At 44.6% G+C, this 14,273-nt stretch overlaps 1 protein-coding gene across 1 annotated transcript; it reads left to right on the top strand.

Annotated features, from left to right (window-relative positions):
- The first annotated feature begins 8,902 nt into the window (after positions 1-8,902).
- Positions 8,903-12,383, top strand: LOC133134541 (zinc-binding protein A33-like). The gene is made up of 3 exons (XM_061250741.1): positions 8,903-8,932; positions 9,255-9,354; positions 11,827-12,383. Exons 1-3 carry the CDS (start codon positions 8,903-8,905, stop codon positions 12,381-12,383), a joined length of 687 nt encoding a protein of 228 aa, XP_061106725.1.
- Positions 12,384-14,273: the final 1,890 nt, after the last annotated feature.

Here is a 14,273-nt window from a genome sequence, read left to right as displayed (position 1 = left end):
CTGTGTGTCTGTATTTGTCTGTGTGTGTCTGTGAGTGTCTCTGTCTGTGTGTCTGTGTGTGTCCGTCTCTCTGTGTGTGTCTGTGCGTGTCTGTGTGTGTCCGTCTCTGTGTGTCTGTCTGTGTGTGTCTGTGTGTGTCTGTGTCTCTGTTCCTCCGTGTAGTTACTGTGGGGCAGGGGTGCACAACTCCGGTCCTGCACGGCCAATCTGTGCACAGCTTTTTGTTCCAAATGATGGCCTTTGTTTTAGTTTTAGTTTAGACATTTCTATAAACTATGCTTGCAGTCTGTGTCTGTAGCCGGTGCATATACAAATATCAGATAAAGACATGATTGGGCTACAATCGATAAGATTCTTGTTAAAACATTGTTACAAGAGCATTGTACAAAAAGTATAGGAACAGCAAGGTCAATTCTTTTATTTTTGGCTCTACACTGAAGACAATAGAGTTTGAGGTCAAAAGATGTACATGAGAGATCCGAATTTCAGATTTTCATTTGTTAAATAACTTATCATAACATATCACCTTTTGTATTAGACCACCCAATTTTTAGGTGAGAAAAAGTATTGGAACATGTGACTGACAGGTGTTTCTTGTTGCCCAGGTGTGTCCTGTTACATTGACTAAATAGTTCTGTGTGTGAACTCTTGGTTTAAACCTTGGATTTTGCCTGTGAAGAAATATAAATAAACCGCTGGTGTACTGAGCAACAGATATGAAACAGGTCGACCACGGAAAACAACAGCAGTTGATGACAGAGACATTGTCAGAGCTGTGAAGAAAAACCCCAAAACATCAGTCAGTGACAGGAAGTGTCATGGCTTAGGCTTGTATGGAGTGGGTTCACTAATCAGTATTGATGATGTAACTTATGATGATAGCACCAGTATAAATTCAGTCTACAAAAGTCTACAAAAACATTCTGTCTGAAAAGTTATCGAGAAATGCGTCCAAACTAATTAGGAAGAACTTCATCATGCAGCAAGACACAACTTCATTCGGGGCAGGAAGTGGATGGTTTGAGACTGGCCAAGTCAATCACCAGACCTTAACTTAATTGAGCACGCATTTCACGTCCTGAAGAGGAGATTGAAGGGAAAAAACCCTCGAAACAAACAGCAACTGAAAGAGGCTGTGTTGTGTAAAACCCCACAGCTAACCCAATGACGGAATTTAGCGGGGGCCGAAGGGGTTTTGCGTGCTTGTCCTTCTGGCGTTGCTGGGAGAACATTAGTTGGGTTAATTGTTATCCTCCGTACAAGAACAGAGCACAATTATGTTTAAGAATATACTGGGTCCGTTGCCATGGGTCGGATATGGATTGACCTGCCCCATAGCCCGCTTATAGCTGGCCAGAAACGGATCAGTACAATTCTTAATATTCTCCGTTCTCAAACGGGGCCGTATTGTACGCTTAGTGGTTACTATAGTTTTACTCGTTTATCTGACTCCATTTAAAATATAATTTAGAAATTTGGGTTTGCAACTTACGCGGACCTCGGGAGTGATTACATTCAACTTGTACCTGCGCCACCATTACTCAATAGATGCTCCCGGGATTAGCATTACTGCTGAAATCTCAGTTCGGTGGAGAACTCAGAGGCTGCGGGTCCAGTCAACACAATACATGCAAACCTGCCATGATAGTTGCGAGCCCAGGTCGGCATAGCATTGTCTGGGCTCCTTAGAGCTAATTTGGCAGGAACCAGCCGTAACGCCCATGGGTTCCCTTCGCACCAAATCACAAGAGCCTTGCGTCGCCCGACCCTTAAGGGACAGAAATTGCTGGCCTCACAACTTAGAACTACCACAGGTGTACCGCCCCGCCGATCGTCGGTCTTTGGCCACCATTTCCCCCTGAGTATTTCAGTTGTAATTTAGGCTGAAAAGGTACAAGATGAATTAGAGTCATGTAGATCACGCAAGTTACAAACAAAATAGTTTATTCGCAGACAGGTAGGTTATTAGCTTTAGAATATCACAATCAAGTATAAAATACACAAATTAAGAATAGAGATAGAGTAAATAATCATACCTAGCCTGCTTGGACTACACACAAACACAGAGTATAGGATATGCCGTATGGAAAGTCGAATACGATCTTCCTGATACTTACATACACGTACAATATGCTGTGTGGGAAGTCGAATACGATCTTCCACTGCTACACATACATACATACATACAAACATACATACACAAGACATGTTGTGTGGGAAGTCGAATACGATCTTCCCAGATTGGTCTGTCTCCCTTGCTTTTATGCCAAATCATACGTTTGGAACCAGGCGGCAGTGCCATAAATCAACCCGGAGGGGTGGTCAAATCTGGAATTTAGACCCCCACCGTTGGGGGTTGTTGAGTAGGGAAAATGAGATGATTACCAGGAGAGGACGTGTAGGTTTTCCCTTGGGATACTGAAACTATAGTTTATTAAATTCCATTTGGTATGAAATGTATCTCATCCGATTCCTTGATTTTATCAGATCACATCCATACCAAACAGATTACCCTTATATTTTATTATGTTGCAGTTATCATGAAACTTCCCTCCTGATTATCCATTTTACCTGCAATTCCTGTTACCATTACATAAGACTTAATGCAATAATACAAGGATCACATGGGCAATGTTTTCAAGGTGTTACCGGGTCTATTTACTATCTTAATAGCAGTTTTGAATATTTAATCTAAGAGAGCAGTCACCGGTGTAATGACAGCAGTGCCCAAATGAGGGCACTGTGGCATTGTCCGGAGTCTTCCCCCTTGGAAGTGACCAGGTATGGGGTCACAGGGAGGTCACCAATGTTCGGGAGGATTCTTTTCCCGTGACCCAACTGGCCTTGGACCACTCATACATCTTAACTCCCCAACAGGTAGTCTAAACAACATTGGAACCCCAGCTCTCAGGCCCCTCACAAATGGCAGCCCTTCCTGACCTTAACCACTATGCTACAGGCCGCCCCATCATATCTATCATATATATCTGTTGGGAGTTTTCATGATAACTGCATTATGCTGTAAATATGTTTTTGTGCCTCTCATGGTAATATACCTTTTGGATAAACCTGATTTGGGTGAATCAAAGGAAAGGAGACATTCCAGACTGTTTGGTTTCTTCTCCTTATCTCCGAAATCCAGGCCTTAGTTCTTGACCCTAAAAGTGAGTCACCCATCTATAATTTACAGCCAGGCCCACCAGGCAGGGGGCTAAAACACATGGCTTCTACAGAGACAGCTTTTGCCCAGTTTCCCCTCGGCTCCTGAATGGTTGTGATATCAAAGGTAGACTGTTACAAAAACTAGACCATTACACCAGTCGCACTGAACCAATCAGAATAACACCAAACATCAACATATTCTGACCTGGGATTATCATGAAACATCTTTATACCATCTCCAATATTCCTGTTCTGGAATGTGAGAAAAGAAGGTGCCTCTAAGAATCCTTCTCTAGCTCTCCCCCACAGACATGTGTGCCAACGGTGGGGGCTAACAATGTATGCTCCAGGAGGGGGAAGTCAGCAAGCTGACCAGCGCATGAGACCAAATGTTACTTATGACTGGCTTACAGTTGTACCCCTTGAATAGGGGGACGAAATAATACTTGCGATCAATATCAGATTAGCAGAATAAGATAATTTTGCAGATCACTGATTTTTAACTTTATCACATTACAGACCGTGAATTCAATCTTTTTAAACGTCGCAAATTATGAGTGTATTACTGCTTTTCACTTGTCACAGCTGCAGTAAAAGCCTGGAAAGGCATCACAAAAAGATTAATACAACAGTTTGATGATGTCAATGGGTCACAGGCTTGATGCAGATATTGCAAGCAAGGGATATGCTACAACATATTAAGTATTATTTACTTTAATACTCTCTGCACCAATACTTTTGCTCACCTACAAATTGGGTGGTCTGATACCAAAGGTGCTATGTTTTAAGTAGTTTAGTGCATCTAGGCGTAAATACGAGGAAATAAAAGATGAAATTATGAACTCTTGTCTTGTGTTCATCTTTTTATCTCAACCCCAAATTTGTTATGCCAGGGGAAACAGAAGAACCAAAAGCAGGCAGGGGTGCAGACAAAATGGCAGATTTAATGCAAAAACAGGGACAGACAGAGTGGAGTCAAAATACAGGCCAAGGTCAAAACCAGGAGGTCAGTCCAAAAAGGCAGAGGTACAAATATTATTACATTACATTATTGGCATTTGGCAGACGCTCTTATCCAGAGCGACGTACAGTTGATTAAACTAAGCAGGAGACAATGCAGGGTTAAGGGCCTTGCTCAAGGGCCCAACGGCTGTGCGGATCTTATTGTGGCTACATCGGGATTAGAACCGCCAACCTTGTGTGTCCCAGTCATTTACCTTAACCACTACGCTACAGGCCGCCCCTATCTAAACAAGCAAAGAATTCCAGGGAAGCAGGCAGGGGTCAAAACCGGAAATCCAATAAACAAGGGCAAGGACTCAGGAACAAGGGCAAGGGCAAGGGCAAGGGCAAGGGCAAGGGCAAGGGCAAGGCAACAAGGAGGCTAGAACTGGGGAAAGGAATCAAGGGCTCAGGACAAGAAAACAGGACAAGACGAACTAGCAGCATGCAACTGAAAAGGACAGGTATAAATACACAGGGGAATGAGACAAACTAGGCGGGGCATGGGAGTGAGGGCGGTCTAACAAATAAACATCAGGTGAGACACATGAAAGGTAAACGGACAATAACAAGGGGGAAACGAAAACACGGACTGGATTCACAATGACACACATGTAATACAAACGGCTCCGGACTAGAGAGTAGACAATTGCAGAGAATCAGGAGATGCAGAGATACATAGAGACAGGTGCGAACACTTCGCTGAAACTAAGCAAGTAATCAGTGATAGAATAGGGAGGCGGAGTTACAGAACAGAATTGAAACTGGAGATGCATTTGTAAGTTAGTTAAGTGATTGAAATTACAAATACCCAAAACTAGGGAATGTTAGTTTGTTAGTTTGACAAACATATTAGTGTGTTAGTATAATTAGTATTGTACAAATTCAATGTTAGTTGGGATTAGTATATTAGTGCTATGTACAAACATGAAATGGAGAGAAAGCAGGAAGTAAAACTATAGAACGAGCCGCTTCTACTCAACTTTCTTCCTTCTTTTCTAACAACAACCTGCTAGACCCCCATCAGTCTGGCTTCAGATCGGGCCACTCGACAGAGACTGCACTCCTCTCCGTCAGTGAGTCACTTCATGCCGCACGAGCAGCCTCCCTCTCCTCTGTCCTCATTCTTCTAGATCTCTCTGCTGCCTTCGACACTGTGGATCACTCCATCCTCCTGTCTGCCCTGTCAGCAACGGGCATCTGTGGCACAGCCCTGGACTGGATTGAGTCCTACCTCTCTGGTCGCTCCTTCCAGGTTGCCTGGGCTGGTTCGGTATCGACACCTCGGCCCCTCGCCACAGGAGTTCCCCAGGGCTCAGTCCTTGGCCCGCTTCTTTTTTCTCTCTACACTCGCTCCCTTGGCCCTGTGATCACTGCACATGGGCTATCCTACCACTGCTATGCGGACGATACCCAACTCTTCGTCTCGTTCCCGCCGTCTGATACGCAGGTTTCAGCCCGTATCTCTGCTTGCCTGAGGGACATCCAGAGCTGGATGGACAACCACCATCTAAAGCTCAACCCAGGTAAAACTGAAATGATATTCATCCCTGCTAATACCTCTCCCCATCTGGATCTCTCCATTTCCCTCGGGGATACCACACTCACGCCGTCACCCAGTGCAAGGAACCTCGGCGTGGTGATGGACAGCAGACTGTCCCTTTCCGAGAACATTGCGGCGGTGACCCGGTCTTGCAGGTTCTTCCTATACAACATACGGAGAATCCGCCCCTTTCTCACCCCCTACTCGACCCAGCTCCTGGTCCAAGCGATGGTTCTGTCCCGCCTGGACTACTGCAATTCCCTCTTGGCTGGCCTCCCAGCGTCTGCCATCAGACCCCTCCAACTCATCCAGAATGCAGCAGCTCGTCTGGTCTTCAACCTTCCCAAATACTCACACGTCACCCCCCTGCTTACTTCCCTCCACTGGCTGCCTGTCATGGCTCGCATCAAATTCAAAACATTGGTGCTAGCCTTCCAAGCAGTTAAAGGGTCTTCCCCAGCTTATCTGCAAAAAATCATCAGACCCTACACCCCTGCCAGACCTCTTCGTTCAGCCTCCACAGGCCGCTTGGCACCTCCCCCTCTCAGAACCTCCACCTCACGCTCACGACTACTGTCTGTTCTGGCTCCACGGTGGTGGAACGAACTCCCCGTTGAGGTCAGAACTATAGAATCCCTCCCCACCTTCAAGCGCAAGCTGAAGACACACCTCTTCAAACAGCACCTCTCCCCATCCCTCCCTACCTCCCTGTGAACCTTAATTGTTGTCTCTGTGACTTGTGTATCAGTATTTTAGTTGGCTAGGTAAGCAGTGTTTGGATAGTTAACTTTGGTGACTTTTGCTCTGTTTGTTTGTTTGTTCAAAAAAAAAAAAAAAAAAAAAAAAAAAAAAAAAAAAAAAATGGCCCTTGTCCTTATCTTTGTTGTACAGGTAGCAGTTGAAATTGTACTTACCTCTAGGGTCTTTCAGCGAACTTATCCCTGGTTATGGGTATGCACTTTGTTGTACGTCGCTCTGGATAAGAGCGTCTGCCAAATGCCAATAATGTAATGTAATGTAAAAGTAAGGAATGCAAGATTGGAAGGAAGATTGAACCCCGGAACTACCGAAAACACCCGAATAGTGGGGCACACAGACAAGGGAGTGACTGGGCTAGAAAACATTCAGACTCAGACATCACAGGGGAAGATGAGTGCAAAGACTAATGAATATAAACAGTACACCAGACATGAATGTGAAAAAGAATAAATTACAAGAATAATGATAAAAACAATGATAAACTAACACACAGAACACAGGAACATAACACAAATGTATTCAGTGTATTACAATAACAAAGGAATTGGCCTCACTGTTCCAAATTATCTCATTTAATTAATTTTCATACATGGTACATGAATGGATCCAGTGGTACATTACTGCATCCTGTAAATCCAATCCAGTTCAGGCACGTGACCATCTCCGTAAGAGAGAGAGGACAAACCCAGCCAAGAATCTCCCGCTGACTGAGAACTACAAGCCTGATCTGCACTTCCTGTTCCTGCTTATTCCTGTTTTGACGCACATAGGGTGTGTTCTGTCCAAGGTTCAGCAGCGGTGAAAGTATCAGACCGAGGGACGGAGAGACTGTAACATGGAGGCTAAAGCTTTGATTCCAGAGGACGATCTCTGTTGCTCTGTATGTTGTGATATTTTTAAAGAGCCTGTTGTTCTGAAATGCAGCCACAGCTTCTGTAGAGTGTGTCTGCAGCAGTGCTGGCAAGAGAAGGGCTCTCGAGAGTGTCCCATCTGCAGGAGAAAGGTCTCTGTGGATGATCCTCCTCTAAACCTGGCCTTAAAAAACATTGTGGAATCTTACTTAAAGCAGAAGACTGAGAGAGAAACTACAGACAAGACTGAGGCTCGCTGTAGTCTTCATGGAGAGAAAGTTGTTTTATTCTGTGAACATGACAAAGAGCCTCTCTGTTTCATCTGTCAGACTTCAAGAAAACACAGAAACCACCCGGTCTGTCCAGTGGAAGAGGCCGCTCTGGAGTTGAAGGTATTCTATTTTAAATCATAATTAAAAATTAAAGTCAGCATTGTATCTGAAAGTCTTGTTTTAAAGCCTCAAAACATCCAGTATTTTAGATTTCAGTACAATGTACTAGGAGTAAAATGTGGGCATGGTTAAGTCCAGATTCACAGTTGTGATTATGGGCCTTTTATAGTGAATACAGCTCCATAAGTGTAACATTGAAATACAGTGTGATTTCATAAATATATAGCAATGATGTGTGAGATTAGATACTGACAGCACAAATATAACATAAGACTTTTACTCTAACAAAATAAAGGTCTAGATCTGATAAAACTACTTTCATATAAACTGTTCTCTGCTTGAGGAGAGAACTGTGCAACAACCAGGAAGTGCAGAAATCTACACTGAGTGAATAACCAGTGGAGACAGAGCTGTATATACTCTCTCAAAATGGATGTGTTAATATTGAACACAATAAATCAAGCTGGTTCGATGAATCCTTCAACATTCCTTAGAGTTGGCTGTAAATTATATGTATGTACAGCCCAGTATTATTATCCTATTTTGCTGAAGTTTTGCTCATATTGGTTTAATTGTGCACATATTGTGTTATGACGCCCTATAAGAATATTTCACAGATCTTTACTCGAGTGTAGTATTTTCCATACTACATTTCCCATGTGCTTACACTTACAAAATTACACTCACCGTCACTAGTGTAGCAGGGAAATACTGTGCTATTTGTGAGAATAAGTCTTAACTGGTTCATATCACTCCAGGAGGAACTCAAGCCTGCACTTAATCTTGTTAAAGAAAAACTGAAGAAGTTTACTGAGGTTGAACAAGGATGTAAGAAGACAGCAGAACACATCAGGGTGAGTAACACAATTAGTAAATATGTAGTATTTTTGATGAATGTTGTGTGTGACATGGATAGTAACACACCAACTGCCATACATAAATAACCAAGCGTAGTTACACTATTCAGGTTTAAAATGGTGTTTGAATCGCAGAGTCAAGCCCAGCACACAGAGAGGCAGATAAAGGCAGAGTTTGAGAAGCTCCACCAGTTCCTGCGTGAGGAAGAGGAGGCCAGACTAGCTGAACTGAAAGAGGAAGAGGAGCAGAAGAGTTGGATAATGGAGGAGAAGCTAGAACACATCAGTGGAGACATCTCCACCCTTACAGACAAAATCACAGCTCTAGAGACGGCCATGGAGACCGAAGACACCTCCATTTTAAAGGTAGGGGCTTCATTTACTGACCGAGTTTATACCGATTAACCTCAGTAAAGTAACGTCACGTGTGCTGACTGTTATCATCCTCTTCACTTTCATTAACATGGCTCCTGCTGTTTCTCACCTATTGTTTCTCATAATGGAATGGACTGAATACATTTATACACTCACAATGATGCTCTTATTGTGTGTTTTTTTCAGAGCTACAACAACATCAAGGAAAGGTATGTGGACTCTCAGCTCATTTCATCTTGTGTGTTTAAGTCTCTTCAGTTCCCGATGCTGACTGACTCCTGCCTGTCGTTACAGAGCCCAGTGCACACTGCAGGACCCAGAGCTGCTCTCAGGGGCGCTGATAGACGTGGCCAAACACCTGGGCAACCTGACGTTCAGAGTCTGGGCGAAGATGCTGGGGATGGTGCAGTACAGTGAGTATCTGGGCCAGATGCTGAAATCAGGTTTTTTTTACAAACATTTAATGAACACATGAAAGAGGAGGAACAGGCTACATGTTGACATGGTGCTGAAGATGAACAGCACAGAGTCATCCAGTCTCAGAGCAGGGAGATCCTGAGGGCTGCACTGCTCACAGTTTAATAACAGAACACACGCAGACACAGAATTAACACACAATGTAAAACCTCATGAATTATATGTTTTATTCGCTGTGAGAATTGTTTGCATTGAATTTGCAATGATGTGTTCATTGATTCATGACTTTTCATAATGCAAATAGGTTTTATATTTAAAATAAGAATCACTATAACTACAGTATATTATTATCCATAACTAGTATATGTCATTTCCTGTGTATGGGACCTAATCTGAATAGAGTATGTGAAATGGTCCTGCCACACGCCATGGGCGGACACAAGAGATGGACACAGGGAGGTCGTTATGATCGGAGCCATTCGCAGACTCCAAGACGTAATAAATAACAAACTTCAATCAAAGTGCCACAGAAATAGTTCAGTGCACGGCAATCAGGGCAGTATAGGCAAGGCAGTTTTGTGGTAGAGTCCAAAGGGTCAGAGTCCAAACAACCAGAGCAGTGTGGAGAAGGCAGGGTGGGGGGTGGGGTGTGTGGACAGGTAATGGGGAGAAAGGGAAAACATGGAATGGAACATTGACATAAAACACATAGAAAAGGATAATCAGGGAAATGAACTACGACAGAGGCACTGAACGTGACAGGAAACATGAAACTAAACATTTAACAACTGTGGTAACCCGCTGGTAGAGAGAGAGAGAGAGAGAGAGAGAGAGAGTAGAATTCGTGAAAAAAAAAAAAAATTATTATTATTTTCTTTTTCTTTTTTTTTCTTTTTTTTCCAGTGCTCGTGCCTTCAGGGCACTTCTTTAGTGTCCCTGTGAGAGGGGAAAACACGTCCCAATGTCGACTTACCCCCTCCCGGAGATCTTGGCACTGTCGGTCCGTTAAGTGTTCCCTGGTGGTCACCTCCGGCGTTCCAGTGGCGCCCCCTGCTGTCAGACATAGGGGAGCAGAGTCGTGCACGGGTTCATGCCATTTTTTTAATAGGTTGACATGGTAGGTCTGGAGGGTATGTCTCCGCCCTACCTGCCTTAGGGTGTAATTGACCGGCCCGACTTTGGCGACCACTTCGTAGGGGCCATGCCACTTAGCCAGGAATTTACACTCACTCGTGGGGACGAGTACCATTACCTTCTCTCCGGGTCGGAACTTGCGCACCTGGGCATTTCTGTTGTAGACCCGGGCTTGCTCTGCCTGGGCCTTACTCATGTGCTCCCTCACCATCGGCCAGATTTTTGCCATTCTTTGGTCCATGTTCGCCACATGTTCCACCAGGGAGCGCTGTCGGGACGGCTGTTGTTCCCAGGCTTCTTTGGCCAGGTCCAGCAGGCCCCGGGGCCGCCTCCCGTAGAGTAACTCGAAGGGAGCGTATCCTGTAGACGCCTGTGGAACCTCACGGATGGAGAACAGCAAGTACGGCAGTAAATGATCCCAGTCCTTACCATCGGTGGCCACCATCTTCCTCAACATAGACTTCAGGGTCTTATTGAAGCGCTCCACCAGGCCGTCAGTCTGGGGGTGGTAGACCGACGTCCGCAGTTGTTTCACTCGCATTTCTTTCATCACCCCGGACATGAAGCAGGAGCCCTGGTCAGTTAGTACCTCCTCGGCAATCCCAACCCTGCTGAACAGTAAAAACAGTTCTTTTGCCACATTTTTCCCTGTCGCGGCCCGCAATGGTACGGCCTCAGGGTAGCAGGTGGCATAATCTAAAATCACCAGAATATAGCGGTGACCCCTGCTAGACTTGGGTAGGGGCCCCACGATGTCCAGGGCTATCCTGCGGAAAGGTACATCGATGATGGGTAGCGGGATTAGCGGATTACGGTACGTTACCTTTGGGCTATGCAGTTGACAAACCGAGCAATGCTGGCAATAGTCCTCCACAGCTTTTTTTATGCCCGGCCAGTAAAACTCCATCGTCTTCTCGCGCCCCAGGTGCGCCCCCAACGGGTGGGTGTGGGCGAGGTACAGGACTTTGGAAGTAGCTGCTCCACTTCGTCCTCCTTAACCCTACTCACGCGATACAGTAAGCCATTTTGTACTTTAAAATAGGGTATGGTCAGCCTACTCACCCCACCTTGGGGAACGCCCTTGATAGAGGCTGCAGTTTTCCAGGCCTGGGTGAGGAGGGGGTCTTGCAGCTGGGTGGAGCCGAACTCTGTTGGCGCCCCTGGGGTCTCTCGTGGGAACCCCGAAAATTCCCCTGTGCTGCTGTGTTCGGCCACCAGGGGTTGCTGTGGGGTCGATCCCTGGGGTCGAACGCCCACTCCTCCACCAGGTGTGTGTGTTCTCTCCTGTACCTCTTCTTCCCACCGTTTAAATATCTTTCTTCTTCATATTTCAGCTCCTGTGACGATGGACCCCAACACTGCACGTGCCGATCTCTCTCTCTCTGATGATCTGACCACTGTGAGAGACACAGATACAGCGCAGAACTGTCCTGACAACCCAGAGAGATTTATGCCCTGTGTGTCTGTGCTGGGATCTGAGGGGTTCACCTCAGGGAAACACAGCTGGGAGGTGAAGGTTGGGAATAAACCTAAATGGACTATAGGAGTGGCGAAAGAGTCCATCAACAGGAAAGGAAATGAACCAGTCAGCCCAGAGGATGGATACTGGCTCATAATGCTGAGGAATGGTGATGAGTACAGAGCAGCAGGAGTTACTGACCTCACACTTGAGAGGAAACCCCAGAGCATCAGGGTGCAGCTGGACTATGACGGGGGGGAGGTGTCCTTCTTCAACTCCAGTGACATGTCACTCATTTACACTTTTAAACACACATTTACTGAGAGGGTGTTCCCATTATTCTCTCCCTGTGTGAGAGATGATGGTAGGAACGATGAGCCCCTGACAATCTGCCGAGTGAAAGTCTCAGTAACAGTGAGGTCATCCCAGTGAAGGTGTTTGTGTAAAAATGAAACTAGAAATGCTGTCAGAGATTTAGGATGTGTCTGATCTGCCTCAGCATGCCTGGCTGTTGACTTGAGCTTTGGGACACATGCTGGAGATGATCGGGGGGGGGGGTGATGGTGTACCAGTACCCAATGGAAGATAAACAGACAGAGGTACACTGTCTCAGTGTCTAGACAGGTACACACATCTAGCACAAAGGGGGGTGTCTGTCACAAGGGAGTAATGACTATGTGGTTATTTGCTTTTACCTGGTGCATTTTATGCTGTAAAGGAGACTGTTGTTTCTTGTTAATGTAATTTCTTATTCATGTAAACTTTGGAAGCTGCAAATGTTACTTTTCAGAGGACCACATTCTTTCACACTTAGAGGGTAGTATAGGTGAAATCCATTTCAATAATTGCAATTCATTCATTTTCTTTTCATCACCAATAATTTTGTTGAGTTACTCAACTGTACATGCATTTTTGGTCATGTGCAAGCAGGCTGTATCTTTTGGGTTCTGTTTTAAAGCATTTGAACTTTATTTTATGAAGTGTTTATACATAAAACAGATGTGCTCTTGTGGGTAAATCAAATGCTTTTATACCTGATCGATGTCATTCCTGTTGAACTGGATTCATGAGAGCGTGTTCAAGCTTTAATTAGAGTCTGGGCTCTTTTCAGATTGTACTTTGCAGATGCAGTGAAGAATAAATTCACCCTGTCAGTACCATGCTGTAGGATTTACATCTGAGCCTTCAGTAGCCTTACCTGCACACCTGCCATTGGTCTATAACTCTTTTCATGTATGCATGATATGTTTATATTGAACGTAGGATGTAATGAAGATGTATGGGAAACAAGTCCATGATAGACACTAGATATTCAGTGTAAAACTATAAAAACATGAGACTTTATGTAATTTCTTTATATTTTCATGTATATTTTGTGTACTCTGTATGTACATGCTCTGACATCAATTGATTCTGTCTCAAATGGTTTGGAATGGTACAAGCCTCTTCTTTCATTTAAGTCTTCAACCATGTGTGTGCAGTAAATAGTTTGAGATATTGACACTTTTATAGGACTAGTACAAAATAAGCTGAAATTGCTTCAGAGAAGTACATTGTGCAAACTAGCAACCACAGAACTTCTCAAGTCCTTTGAACAGACCTGATTGGCCAAAAGGCCATAATGGTGTCCAGATACTTAAACTCCTCCTCTCACTCTTTATGTTGTTGTGGCCCTGTAGTTGGTATCCAGAGAGTAAGCATTGTGTTAATGAACACATACTGCACACCCAAAGTGTTATACCTATTACCCATTCAAAACTTATTTCATGCTCCTCCTGAATACTTTTAAGAGCATATTCATATCCATTTTAAGTGGTATACATACAGTATGGAGTGTCGAGGACCCGGCCCTAGGCCCCCCTGATGAGAGATTGACAGGGATGGGTTAGGAAGGAATGCATTGTTAACCCCTCGCACATGCCATTGAGGTGGTAGCAAGAACGCCCCCGTAAGAGGAAAAATATGGGGTTCAGAGATAATGAGCAGCCATACTTGTCAGTGGAGGAGTCTGAAGTCAGGGGACTTAGATTTATGGTTTTAAGGAGCAAGGTTAAAGTTCTGACTGAGGCCATGCATAGAATGAGTTCCAGCATAACCTTGGAGGAGATTCAACATGCTGAGCGAGCAGTCGGGGAATACCCCAACCCTACAGGGGAGGAGTACAATGCCTGGTAAAAGCAAAAAGATAAGGAAAACTGAAGGGATGTCAATACCGAAAGAATATTAAGAGGCTTTAAGGGCCTTCCTGATTATAATCTGATAATTTATTGGATAGATTCAAAGGACTGACTGTAGAAGAGTTGGAGGATGATTTACACTCAG

This window comes from Conger conger, chromosome 8 (genome assembly GCF_963514075.1).
Source record: "Conger conger chromosome 8, fConCon1.1, whole genome shotgun sequence".
NCBI classification, from domain to species: domain Eukaryota; kingdom Metazoa; phylum Chordata; class Actinopteri; order Anguilliformes; family Congridae; genus Conger; species Conger conger.
The sequence above is the reverse complement of the archived record's forward strand: the minus strand, read 5'-3'. Positions and strand labels throughout refer to the sequence as shown.